We start from the raw sequence: 13,930 nt of genomic DNA, 5'->3' as shown, positions 1-13,930 counted from the left end.
GTTTAATGCAGCAGTCATTTGCTAAAAAATAGCATAGCCTGCATGTTTCAGTAAATGGTATTTACACTAGCAGAAGGCTGTGTGTGTGTGTGTGTATGAAAGGACAAAACAGAACCTACTACCGATCAAACACTGACTCCCAGCTACCACATTGACTTTCAGACCTGTAAATGGAAAAGTCATACCAGCTCGACAGCCTCCTCCCAGGGGGGCCCCTGAGAGGCCACCTCCCCCAAAACTTCCTGCAACCAGAACAGCAAATAAAAAACTGCCTTTTAATCGGTCTTCTTCCGACATGGATCTTCAGAAAAAACCAAGTAACCTGGCATCTGGACTCTCAAAAGCCAAGAGTCAAGTCCTTAAAAATCAAGATCCGGTGCTGCCCCCTCGCCCCAAACCAGGACACCCTCTCTACAGGAAATACATGGTAAATTTAGCTTTTTAAAATGTTTGTGGTCAAGAGGTTTGTCCTAAAGTATACGTAAGATCCTTATTCCTTAGAAAAAGATGATGAGACCACTGTGGAATTGCCCCTTGACACTGAGCGCTTTAGACAAGTAGGCCATGTTAAAACCTAGGTCTTTTAAAGCAGGGTTTCACCATTAGGAGAAATATAGGAAAAGGAAGCAGGGCAGACAAGGATTGCAACCTGCTGTCTGGCTTGACCAAACAGAAACTCTGAAAAACCTGACCCAGTAGGGTACACTGATGGGAGTACTCTGCCAGATATTATATTCATATCTTGATATAGTTTATATCTTATAGCTACCTTGCCCACAGAGTAAAATTTGAAGTAGAAAGAAAGTTCTTATTAGTTTTTCCCTCATTTTCCACTTTTGTAAACCTGATTATCATGGTCCATTTAATAGTTACCAGTTAGAAGTTTTCATCAATAATTGAGATAGTTGAGATATTAATTTTGTTCTCTTTGAATGTTTTTCTCATCATATGACCTTAAGCCTTTGTCTTCGGAGTTGATGTGCTCTCTCTATTTTGGTCAGGTTAACCTGATTAAATCTAGAACAAATTAAAATGATAAGGAGAGCAGGAGTGTTGGCACTTTTTAAAACAATTGTACAACAGTAGGTTTTAACAAGAACAGCAATTATTCATTTCATTATTGTTCTACATTTCCATCATTGAGCTGGAAATTGTTTTCACTTTAAGCAATTTAGGATGTTTTTCCTCTTCCTAAGGGAAGGGTGTAGACAGATAAGAAGGAGGTAGGATATTCATATATATTCATATTCATTTAAACTGATACATTTTAATTGCTAAAACCCAGGGGTGTACTTTGAGATATGATACTTAAAACTAATTAATAAATAAAAGCAGTAGCTGATGTGTTGAATACTTATAAGCCAGACATTCTTCGAAGCACTTTATATATAAATAACTCATTTATTCCTCACACCAACCCTGTAAAGTAGATACTATTATTATCTCTATTATACAGATGAAGAAAATAAGACTCAGAGAGATTAAGTAGCCTGTCCAGGGTCACACATCCAGTAATGGTAGAGCCAAGATTAGAACACAGACTGACTGGCTCTGAGCCCATGCTCTTTCCCATTAGGCCATACTAAGAAAACAGTGTTAGTGGGGCTTTCCCAGTGGTCCAGTGGTTAGGACTCTGTGCTTCCACTGCAGGGGGCACTGGTTCGATCCCTGGTCAGGGAACTAAGATCCCGCAAGCCATGCTGTGCAGCCAAAAAAAAAAAAACAGAAAATAGTGTTACTAACTGTAAAGTCTCTGCTTGCATTGGCTGTTCCGTGTCAAAAGCCTCAGTTGGGGGAATGAGGTTTTGCTTATAGATCTTAGCATAGCGGTATAATGTCAACAAAGCATTTGAACAACTCAAAGAAATCAATAAATTCAAAATGATGGTGTATTAGTGTGTCTCTTTACGAAATAATTCCTTAAATCCCTCATTGTTCCTGTGGCCGCCCCACCATTAAATTGCTAACCAGGGTAACCTAGGTGCCTTGGGCGCCCTGGCGCTCTGGCAGAGATGCTGGGGGGCAGCACGACCCGCCCCAGCCCCCCAGGGCCACACCCTCGTACTCTACATCTTTGCTCCTGAGTGCAGCCTCCCTTTCCTTGTTGGAAGCGAGCTTGTGTGATCCCACGTTCTGGGTACGCCTTTTATATTGCACAGGCCCTCTGACCTGCGCTCATCAGCCAGAATTTACCAAGGCGGGAAACAGAGTTCTCTGGCCAGAGTAAAAGCCATTCTAAGATCAGACAGGGCTGAGTGGACCAGGAATGACTGAGGTCAGGCAGGGAGATGGGTTTAAGTAGATGCTTGTACCAGAGCGACTGCAGGAGCAGATGAGATTGAAGGCGGATGGAAGCGGCCAGTCCAACCCCGCAGGGGAGGCACCAGTCCCCTATCAGCCGCCCCTGAACTAAAGGCCGTGAGGTCAGGTGCTGAGTATTTACCCTTCCGACGCCCTGGGGACTTGGTGGACCTTGTCCTGTAGAGCAGACCTTCCTGGATGTGGTTGTTAAGGGAACGTTAGGCCACCTTCAGCTGCCGAGGTCCTGTGGGCTCAGCTCCAGGCCCCCGAGGTCTCTGAGCATCCTGAGAAGTGGCAGACCCACCAACTAGATCCCGAGCTTGAGGAAGCCGAGTGAAGAGCTTAACTGCTGGAGGTTATACTGCAGGCGCACGTGCCAAATCCCCACATGATCAGCCGCTTAGGACGAGGTTATTTGATTGTGAATAATCCTTTTATTGGTTTATGTTTAAGCTGTCTGTGCCTCACGGAATTGCCAATGAAGACATTGTCCCGCAAAACCCTGGAGAACTTTCTTGTAAGGTAAAGTAGAGCTCTTTCTTTACTGACTAATGTAAAAAAAAAATCTCCGGCCTCTGTTACTGTTTTACACGTTATTAAATGCTTTAGGCTCCAAAGATTAAAATGTGGAAAAAGTAATAATGTTTTATTAAATAATAATTGCTTCAGAGAGTGATATCGTACCTTCCAGCGTGGGGACGTCCTTGTGATACTGAAGCAGGCGGAAGGTAATTACTTGGAGTGCCGTAAGGGAGCCGACGCTGGCAGAGTTCACCTGTCTCACATGAAGATCATCACCCCACTTGATGAACATCTCAGAAGCAGGCCGAACGTGAGGAATTAATATTGTACCGCCTTCATATCACACATGGCAGCACATTTCATAGAACTATTAATTATAGCTCATTCTCAGGTTTTTATTAGCACGTTTATTTTAACCAGAGTAAAAATTACAGTAGCGTTTTATTCCATTTTAAGAATAAATTACTTCTAAGAGACTTGCCACTGCCATACTAATCACTTTGATACAGTGACTACCATGTGTTTTGCCTTCCTCGCATCGTGCTGACTTACAGCAACCAGGACACTCAGTCATTAATTTTCAACCGTGAGAGCTGTTTATTTTTGAAATAATGTAAACATGTTTACCAAAGTACTAGAGATTAGTTTTCTAACAGAATGGATAACTATTTTAAAGGCGGCCCTATAAATGCTAAGCCTGACATTAAAAAATACTTCCCTTTAAGATTTAAGCTTAATATAAACCTCATTTCTCTGCTTATAGCCCATAAAAAAAATGAAATGAGATGTTCCAACAACCTGAAGTCACAATTTAGGCCTAACAAATTTGTCGAGCCTGGGAGAATACAATGATTTTTTTCTTTTTTAAACTTCACAGTTATTTAATCTGCACATGTTCCAGAGAACCCCCTCCACCCTTCCCAGCTCCCCTTCTCCAGCCCCTCACAGTCCTTGAGTCCCTAATCAGCCCAAGGAGCTGTCAGGGACTAGAGTGGCTGGATTGTCAGGCAGAACACTAAGAAGGGCCCAGGGGCGTGGCCCGGCTCTGCCCAGCGCCAGGGCAGCAACAGCAGCTGTCTGACCCAGAGGAGCTGACTGTTAGTGGGTGCTGAGGGCCAGCTGCCCCGGGGGATGGCCCAGAGCCATGAAGGTCACAGGGAGGGGCCTCCACTGGCCCCTGGAGTGCTCTGCGGCACAGGGCTGGGCTCCAGGGTAGTGGGAAGAGGCAGGTCGGAGAGGCAGGCCTAGGCAGACAGCAGCTCCCACCGTGTCATGGGGAGCAAGGTCCGGAGGGGCCAGCAACACTGCCAAGAGCCCGTGGAGGCACTACGGGCGGAACATGGCAAAGGCCAAGAGACTGGGGAGCAGGGTGCAGCCGGCCAGCCCCAGAGTGGCGGTCAGGGGAAAGAAGGGCCGGTACTGGATCTGGCAGTCCCAGAGCAGCAGGGGCAGGAGCAGGCTGCCTACTGCCAGCCCGGAGGGGCCTGGCTCTGACCCCGGAGGGCAGGGTGGGTGTGGGGGACCCTCCCGAGTGGGCACGTGGCAATGCAGAACGCAGTTAGCAGGGAGGTGAAGGCTGCCCAGGGTCTGGGTGTCGTCTCCTAACAGCTGCCCTTGGTAGATGAGTCACACGTGCTGTTCCCGGCCAGGAAATTGGGTCCTTTTCAGGGAGCCAATGGTGTCATGGGGCCAGGCCCTGGCCACCTGCTCTGAATCGTTGAGGAATTTCAGCCGTAGTACTGGGGGCTCCTGGGGGGGTCTGGAGGCGGCGGCGTTGCTGGGAGCCCCACGCCAGGCTCTGGCTGTGCAGCCTGACCTCTATGTCTCAGGCTGGGGGTCTCGGCTCCTGGGGCCTCCCCTCTGATGCCGTCGGTGACCGCCATGGCTTCTCTGGGCTGTGTCGGTGTTGGGGTCCCTGACGGACGGCTGGGGCAGTGGATCAGTGCCCTCGGCAGTGTGCGTTGAGGCCCAGGCGAGAGCCAGCACCGGAAGGCAGGCACGCACCGCGAAAAGGATGGTCACCTCATCACCCACTGTCAGGGCCATGGCACCTGCCTTGCCCGCTGCACTACCGACCTGGGGAGGCACAAAGAACCCGTGAGGGGCTGGCTCACCCGCCAGGAGCCCTCCAAACTTCAGGGGGCTCCTGACGCCACCCCACCCCAACTCTCCCACAGTCCTCATACCTCTGCCCGCATACCCGAGCCCCGCCCTGGGACAGGGACTGCTCTGACGCCCAGTTGTCCCAGACCTGCCCCACGTACCCCTTCCCATCACCAAATCCCAAGTCCTAATTTTTTGTAACCTAAGATCTAGGTCTTTAGCCAGCTCCGCAGTTCGCCCAAACCCTATTCCGAGGTCAGGGCCTTGACCTTCTAAGAGACTCTCCCCTAAATTCAACCCCCACCAAACTGCACCCCAAAGCTTACCTGTTCTTCCCGTCCAGGGCATCCCAAAGTTCATCTACTCCTTCGTCTCGTTCACCCAAAGCTTATCTACTCTTCCGTCGCTGAAGTTTCTCCAAGGGGGAAGAAGAAGGTCTCTGCACACACCCGCGCACGCGCGCACACACACACACCCACACCGCCCCGTTACCATTTACCCAAACCCCGACCCGCGGCGCGGGGCCACTTCCCAAGGCTTCCACACGCCAAACGTCAAACTGCGCCCTTTGGCAAAGTGGAACCTCCGAGGATTGCCACCCCCCGCCCAACTCGGCCCCTCCTGGTCCCCTCACACCCCAGCCCGAGGCGGCCCGACCCCGCGCCTACCCTGGAAGCTTCTCCACACCCAGCCTGCTGCAGGACCCCAGATCCCGCCCGGGAATCCGAGACTTCGCCCTCCCCGCCCCCATCCTCCATCACCGCTCCCGTCTTCCCGCCCCACATACCCATCCCCGAGCGGCGGGAGCGCCAATATAATGATTATTGAAGGTCGTTTGTTCAGCAAGAAAAATGCCATTGGACAGTTTATAGAGTTATGTTTTTAAAAGAGCTTCTTAAGGTATCCAGTTAACTTTTCACTATCTATTAGGTAATGTAGCAAATATGAAAAATGAGACCCATCTGTCATTTAAACCAAGTGAAGTACTTGGTTTGTCATTCAGCCTAGTTTTCATAATCTCGTCCAATTCTTTCTTCTTAGAAGGCAGCTTATCATTTGAGGTTTGCTAAGAAACTAAAAATTTGAATTTCAGAGAGCAGGGAAGCTATGTCTTACGCTAGTTGCAGCTGGGATACTGAGATTTCTGACTTTGGTCCACACGGGGAAGGTTCTCCTGTTAACTCATTTTCGCTCTGTTTTGATGCAGCATTAACATCTGTCACCGCTCTTCTTCCTCTCTCAGAGCACACTGATGGGTAACCATGGGAGCTGTACTGTCAAAAAGTTCTCCTTGATGAAAATAGAAGCTGAAAAAATTACAAGTTGTTCTTTTATAGAAGCCCACAGTTTTGTCCGCTTGAAACATTATCTTACTCATGCTTGTGCCATAGACTGGCAGAGAGGTGGCTGCCGAGGGCCAACAGCTGGTAACACTAAAGTGGAGCCTCTCTTAGGCTCTGGGTCACGGCTAACATGACATTTTTTTTAGAAAAATAAAACCTATTTGAAAGCCTAGTTTTAAGGTAAATATTTCTTAAAATGTGTTGTGCGTTCCCCTACCTTAGTCAGTAGAAGGCACTGCACATTATCGGTTGAGGTTGGGCTGTCAGAGCTGGGAGGCAGGGGACTGTCACCTCACTTGGTTCTCAGCACAGACGCGGGTTTCAGTTTCCCTCCCACCACCTGAGGCGGTGATCTGACCTCCCTGAACTTCATTTTTTAAATATGTGAAATAGGTATGATAATTCCTCACAGAGCTGATTATACAATTTATTTATCGTTATGATTCCATTTATATTAAGTCCAGAATAGGTAAATCCAGAAGGTAGATTAGTGGTTGCCCAGGGCTGGGGGGAGGGTGAGTGGGGAGAGACTGCTAATGGGTGGGAGGCTTCTTGAGGGAGTGATAAAAATGTTCTAAAGTTAGATTGTGGTGATGGTCGCACAATTCTGTGAGTATACTAAACCTAGGTACACTTTAAATGGGTGAATTTTGTGGTATATGAATTATATCTCAAAGGTGCTTAAAAAATTATATGAGCTAATTAATGCATATAAGGTGTTTAACACAGTGAGTAGTGCATAGTGGGTGAACAGTGAATATCAGCTTTTTTTTTTTTTTTTGGCGGCACTGCGCGGCGTATGAGATCTTAGTTCCCCAACCAGGGATAGAACCCGTGCCCACTGCAGTGGAAGTGTGGAGCTCTAACCACTGGACCGCCAGGGAAGTCCTGATATTAGCTGTTCTTATTACTCATTAGTATTAACCATTATAGTCATACTGTCATACTAGAAAGAGCTGTGAAATATGTTGGATTTTCCTCCCAGATACCCACCCTAATGGTATGGTCTGAGTTGTACAGACCCTTGTGGCCAATCCTGTTCACCTGTGCCTCTCGCCCTTCATCTGCCAGGCCAAGGTGATGAGCAGCGTTCCAGGGGTAGCCATGCATGGAAGGCAGAGAAGGGAAACTGGGAGGCCCAGGTTACCATCCCACCTCTTCTACCTTCTCAGGCTTGTGTTTAGATCTTGGTCCATCTGGAGGTTCATGTTTGTGTTTGGTGTGGGGTAGGCCTCTGACTTTACTTTTTCCAGCAGATGGAAAGCCATCTAGCCTAACACCACTTAGTGAGCAGTCATTCCTTTTTCCACAGATGTAAATCAGAAAAAAATGAAAACCACACATACACACATGTAATAAATTGAGTAAATAATAATTTTTAAAACCCTCTAGGCTTAAAATATCTCACAGTTCCTTTCCACAATCCCTGAAATTCCCATCATGCCCATTTATTTAGGGAAAAGCACTGAGTATCCTCTACGAAAATGTCAGTGTTGCTTTGGTAAACTAATACACTGAGCTGCCATTAGCTATTCCTCTATTACCATTCAGCTGACATGAGAGAAGGCAGCGTGCCTATGCAGGTGCGTTTTGATTGATTCAGAAAAGAGTCGAGGAAAGGTGCTGCAGGGCAGAAGTGGAAGGAGTGGACCTCGATCCCTGCTGAGCGTCATGGCCAGGGGAGGGGCGAGCCCTGAGGGGACAGGAGCCATTGAAGGAGGGAAGAGAAAAAAAAGGGCACAAAAATTTGCCTTCATTTATTCCACAGGTTTGCCAGTATTGAAGAATTTTAAGTTATAATTTCAAATAATATCCTTCAGTCAGATTTGGTGATGATGATGATGTGGATAAGCCTGTCTCTTCATATAAAGAAACTAAGAATAACAGCTGCCTGTCAATAAGAAATGGTCACTCTTCAAATTCAGCTTCTCCTCTGGCCAGTCTAAGCAGTTGGTTAGATGGGTAGAGAATATTGAATTCTCTTTGCTAATTTACTTAGAATTACTGGTGAATAAACCATTCAGATTAAATAGGAAATCCAGGCCAGGCATGGGAGGTAGCATTGGTTTTCAAATTAGAGAAAGCATTCAGTTAAGTGGTAATAAACGAAATGGATTTTACTTTTTGTGAATTATACTTTTGTGGAAGTCATTAGCTCTTTTCATTACAAAAGACAAGAGCATAAATTGCAGAACTTCCTTCTTTTCCCATCTTAATGAAGAGACTGCTTTTAAGGCTCTGTTCTTAAGGTTTAGTCCTGATCACAGTTTATGGGAAAAGTGACCCTTGAAAGGTAAAGAGGTCAAAAACCACTACTTCAGGATAGAATAGGTACTGCTTTAAAAAAAAAAAAAAAAAATTAAGTAATTTCCTTTTGTTTTACTCTCTTGCTTTAAAAAATGCTGAGGGATATTATAATTGAGAGTTATTTCTGCTTTCCTCTGGCAAGGACACATGCCTTTTCAACTTGGTAATGATTCCCTTGTCTGGCTCAACTGTGTGGTTTGCGTCTTGTACTCATAATGTAATTGTGTCAAGAGGACCCTAATGAGGAGAAATAAAATGGTCTCAGAGTGAATAATAAATCCAGCGTCCATCCTGCACACTCCATTCACCGCCCTGTTTTCCCCCTCAGGATCCAAGCCACGCTCAGAAGCCTGTTGACAGTGGTGCCCCTCATGCTGTCGTTCTTCATGATTTTCCGGCAGGTAAGGACATAAGTAATAATGTGGTAGAACCTTAGGATCTGGCATCAGGCATCCTCCCCAGGTTAACCTCTCAAGGACATCCTTCTCATTTTCTGCACCAGCAGAGCCCTGGACTGGAGAGATCATCTCATCCATCACCCCACCTTCAGGAAGGATCAGCTGTACCCAGGCATTCCAGAAAGCTTAGCTGTAATAGCTTTGCCTTTGAAACTCCCTGTGAGAGAGAGAGGAGGAGTGTTTCCCTTACAAATGAACAAATAGCAAATTGCCTACCAGTTGCAAATTTTTAACTCTTTCAAAATGGGGTACCAAATACCAGTTGTAGTGAAATTAATTTGAATTTAATAAGTGTAGTTCTTTTCTCCTAAGGGTTGTAAAACCAATACACATAGCTCAGCTATTACTTACGAAATGAGTATAAAAATTAAAAATAGGGACTTCCCTGGTGGCGCAGTGGTTAAGAATCCGCCTGCCAATGCAGGGGACACGGGTTCGAGCCCTGGTCTGGGAAGATCCCACATGCCACGTAGCAACTGGGCCCGTGAGCCACAACTACTGAGCCTGCGCGTCTGGAGCCTGTGCCCCGCAACAAGAGAGGCCGCGATAGTGAGAGGCCCGCACACCGCGATGAAGAGTGGCCCCCACTTGCCACAACTAGAGAAAGCCCTCACACGGAAACGAAGACCCAACACAGCCATAAATTAATTAATTAATTAATTTTTTTTTAAAAATTGAAAAAAGATTATTAAAAAAAAAAAAGAATCCACATGCCAATGCAGGGGACACGGGTTCGATCCCTGGTCTGGGAAGATCCCACATGCCGTGGAGCAACTAAGCCCATGTGCCACAACTACTGAGCCTGTGCTCTACAGCCCGTGAGCCACAACTGCTGAGCCCATGCACCACAACTACTGAAGTCCATAGGTGCTCTAGGGCCCATGTGCCACAACTACTGAGCCCGCATGCTGCAACTACTGAAGCCCATGCGCCTAGAGCCTGTGCACTGCAACAAAGAGTAGCCCCTCCGGCCACAACTAGAGAAAGCCCGCGTGCAGCAACGAAGACCCAGCACAGCCAAAAATAAATAAATAAATATAAATAAATAAATAATATAAATTTTTGTAATCAATTTTTAAGTATCTTTTATATCCAAGGCTACAAATAAAATAAATTCCTGATTTATTTATAACCTTTTTTTTATCCACTTGGTAGACTGATTTTTATTTCACTGTGAGTAAATTTATTTGCAGAAGAGCCGTAGGACTCCCTTAGTTAATATTTTGAGATTGAAATGATTTTTAAGCATGGTTGAGAATAATATGAATATTATACCATGTCTGTAAAACTCTTTTCATTGTTAAAATATGTATTCAGCAGAGGGTTTATATTGACATAGGAAGAATCCTTGGCCAGCACAGTGTTTTGTGTGTGTGTGTGTGTGTGTGTGTGTGTGTGTGTGTGTTTTAACCATTTCCTATCAGTCAGTGCCTGGTAAATATATCTAATTTGATCTTAAAAGAGGAAGCTCATAACAACGATATCCAGGAAAAAGTAATATATTTTTAAAGTCAATTTGATTAGTATAACCTGTTCTCAGAATCAGTAGAACATACTGCCTCGGTGGACAGAACTAAATGCTACTTTAATCAGATCTGCAAGCAGGGTAATTCATCATACATAATTATTTTATGTTACAGAGCAAGTTGATGATTTGAACCTCACTTCAGGAGAAATTGTTTATCTTCTGGAAAAAATAGATACAGATTGGTACAGGGGGAAATGTAGAAACCAGACTGGTGTATTTCCTGCCACCTACGTCAAAGTGATTGTAAGTAGATTGTGCTTGTTTAAGTTGGTCATATATTCAGTGAATTCTGTGTAATTTACAGTTTAGAAAAAAAATAACCAGAAGCCTAGATTCTTGGGTTCTGGTTCTCTCTCTTCCGTTAATTCATTTGGGTGTTTGAAAAATTCAGAAATAAAGGTTTGTTCAATTAGATACTAGTTAATTATTAATATATTATGGAGTACTAGAACTTAATGCTTAAATGCTATCTGAAATCCTAAGGTGAAAAACTACAGGTCCACTGGTGAATCAGCTATTCTTGGAGGGTTGATAAGCACTTGAGGGTGTATGTTAATTCTTTGCAACATTCAGCAAACAAGAATTAAATGATACTGGATTGTCCTGAAGGAATGTTTGTTCTCTGAGGTTATGGTACCACTTCTCCTTTTCTTTGGAGTACATTTCGTTATTGGTTTCTTTCATCCTTCCATTCCCATTTATTTCAACCTTTAAAAAAATAGATTTGGGAATACCAAAGTACTTTCATTGGAGGTAATGGTCCATTAATGATTTTTCACATAATAATTCCAAATCTGACTGGGAAACATTATATTAAAGTGTCCGAATTTTATACACCCTCAAAGCCTAACTTGCGTAAGTAGAGAGCCCTGAGTGCTAAGCCCGGGTGGCTGAGAAACATGGGGATGAAATCAGACTGCCACTTGAACATTTATATCAGTAGGAAGAGAATGACTCAGTCTCTAATATAACTTATTGATACTGGAACATATCAATAAACCTGGCTTAAATAGTTGAGCATTAATTGCTTGGTGGGGTGGGGGGAAGAAAATGATTTTCCATTACATCAGAAACTTAGCAAACAAATATAACAGAAAGCCTGTATTTTTCAAGTATGAATGAGGTTGAGTCTCTTGAATTATGAAATGTGGGTCTTAAAAATTGTCTGGTATATAAATACCCTGATTCTTTGGAGACATTCAACCACATTCTCTAAATTAATATTAAAGAGTAATGTTAGTTTTAGCACTCTTCCTCATTTTTCTTCTGCTCAATGTAGCAGTACTTTAAAAAGCACAATTACCACACTGAAATCAATCACACTGAATTTGCCAGATTATTGGTGTAAGTGTTATTTCTACGCCTACAAGTTTAAAAAATTGTTTTAAGACTTCGAACTTTTGAAATTCATTAAGAAGGGCACTGATTTATTTAATGTAAACCTCAAAGCCTTAAGTAGTTTTCAGACCTATAGTGCATTATGGTCAAATATTTCATCACAACGCAGCTCTCTGGAGCCTTGTAGATGAGGTATTATATAAAGTGCTCGCCTCTTAGTAGATGCTCACTGAGTACTGAGTCCTCTCTTCCTTCCCTATTCACGTTGAAGGGGAAGAAGTGTTCCAGAGTTATGAAAATGGAGAGAATCCACAAGTTTGACTAAAAGATTTTATTTTAGGGTCATGAAAGTATTGCAGAATTCTACCAACAGTTTGAATAGGTGTCTACGTAGTGCCTGATGCCTCATTTCTATCCTAAGCCCTCCTCACCTGAAGTTTTCAACTTAGGGGATAAGGGGTAGAGAATACTCAGTCAGGGGTAGAACGACATTAATGTGCTTATTCCAGCAAATAAGAGGATTGGTTATTCAAGGAAGGCTACATCACAAGTTACGCATTTTTTTAAAAACCCAAATTCTGGATTTCATACCTTTGTAGCACCTGTGGTACATTTCGTCGGTTTAACACCTAGCTAAACTGGTTAACTTCAGTCATGAATTTGCTAATTACTTAGCTTAAATTTATCTTATTAAAATCTGAAAGAATACAGCTGTTGTCTTGATTTTTGTCTTTACTAGACTGATGTTCCAGGAGGAAATGGGAAAAGGGAATCCGTCACATCTCATTGTGTTAAGTAAGTTTTACTTGTGTTGTTTTGAACAAAATACAAAGGATGTGAGCATTTATGTCATACAGAATTAATAAGCTTAAACACTTCAGATGTATGATTATTCAGATTCTCAATGTGTCTTTTTAATTATGAGGAACACTACTAGTTTAAAAATTCTGGTGAAATTGCAACATGCTGATAGAAGCAGCTCTCCATATCAAAACAGGCCACGTAGACAGGCACAAACAGTCTATCCCAGTGCATCCCACAGCCTGGCCTCACCCGAGCAGAGAGGTTTCATCATCCAGGGCATTTTGTGCTGGCCTTCTGCTGTTTGTCTACCAACAGATTTCTAGAAGGTTCAAATATTTTTGTCATAGTGTTAGGGAACCGTTGACCGAAATCGCCCACCTTGGCTAGGCACGATGATAACCACTTGCACGAGTTGTCTCACAACAGGAGGTCCCGGTAAGGAACTTGCTGCTAACCAGGAGAATTCAGGAGGGGCCGAAAAGAGGGAGGAGATGCCAGCCCATAATATTGTCCTACCAAAGTCCCAGAATCCTTCGCACTGGAATCCATCTTGGCTGAGAGATGCGCGCACCACCAGGAAGGACCCTGAGTCAGACTAAATATGGGCCAACCAAGATGACTGGGCAGAGACAACCCGGAAACTAACCCCATTACCATAAAACCTGAGACTGCGAGCCACGTGGCAGAGCAGTTCTCCTGGGGTCTCTTACCCCGCTGCTCTCCACCCAGGCACCCCTTCCCAATAAAGTCTTTTGCTTTGTCAGTACGTGTGTCTCCTCGGACAATTCATTTCCGAATGTTAGACGAGAGCCCACTCTCAAGCCCTGGAAGGGGTCCCCCCACTTCCTGCAACAACAGAAAATATTTAAACCTGATAGAGGGACTTCCCTCGTGGTCCAGTAGCTAAGACTCCGTGCTTCCAGTGCAGGGGGCTCGGGTTCAATCCCTGGTCAGGGAACTAGATCCCACGTTCCGCAACTAAGAGTCCGCATGCCGCAACTAAAAGATCCCGCATGCTGCAACTAAAAGATCTCGCATGCCGCAACTAAAAGACCCCCGCATGCCGAAACTAAAGATTCCACATGCTGCAACGAAGATCCCACGTGCCACGACTAAGACCCGGTGCAGCAAAATAAATAAATTTTTTTTTAAATGAACAAAAAAGTAAACCTAACAGAAATATAAACCCTACAAAAACTGCTAGGCATTTTGTATTGTTTTGTTTT

General features: G+C 44.5%; 1 protein-coding gene and 1 pseudogene across 22 annotated transcripts in view; one reads left to right on the top strand and one right to left on the bottom strand.

The window, feature by feature from the left end:
- SH3D19 (SH3 domain containing 19) overlaps window positions 1-13,930 on the top strand; it is a 191,167-nt gene that overhangs the window by 155,048 nt on the left and 22,189 nt on the right. For 16 of the 21 annotated variants that reach the window (XR_014264075.1, XR_014264076.1, XM_082463319.1 and 13 more), the window contains 6 exons: window positions 163-427; window positions 2,755-2,823; window positions 2,993-3,133; window positions 8,905-8,977; window positions 10,675-10,805; window positions 12,640-12,695. Coding sequence is in view for 19 of the 21 variants with exons in the window: in XM_082463319.1 (XP_082319445.1) it covers window positions 163-427; window positions 2,755-2,823; window positions 2,993-3,133; window positions 8,905-8,977; window positions 10,675-10,805; window positions 12,640-12,695 (735 nt within the window). In the remaining 2 variants the exon portion in view is untranslated. The other 5 variants (XM_082463313.1, XM_082463314.1, XM_082463315.1 and 2 more) reach the window with 5 other exon arrangements.
- On the bottom strand, window positions 3,140-8,897 carry LOC309661591 (transmembrane and ubiquitin-like domain-containing protein 1 pseudogene; annotated as a pseudogene). The gene has a single exon. The product of its transcript is annotated as a transmembrane and ubiquitin-like domain-containing protein 1 pseudogene (transcript).

Source organism: Balaenoptera physalus (assembly GCF_965194825.1).
Source record: "Balaenoptera physalus genome assembly, chromosome: 5".
NCBI lineage: Eukaryota > Metazoa > Chordata > Mammalia > Artiodactyla > Balaenopteridae > Balaenoptera > Balaenoptera physalus.
The sequence above is the reverse complement of the archived record's forward strand: the minus strand, read 5'-3'. Positions and strand labels throughout refer to the sequence as shown.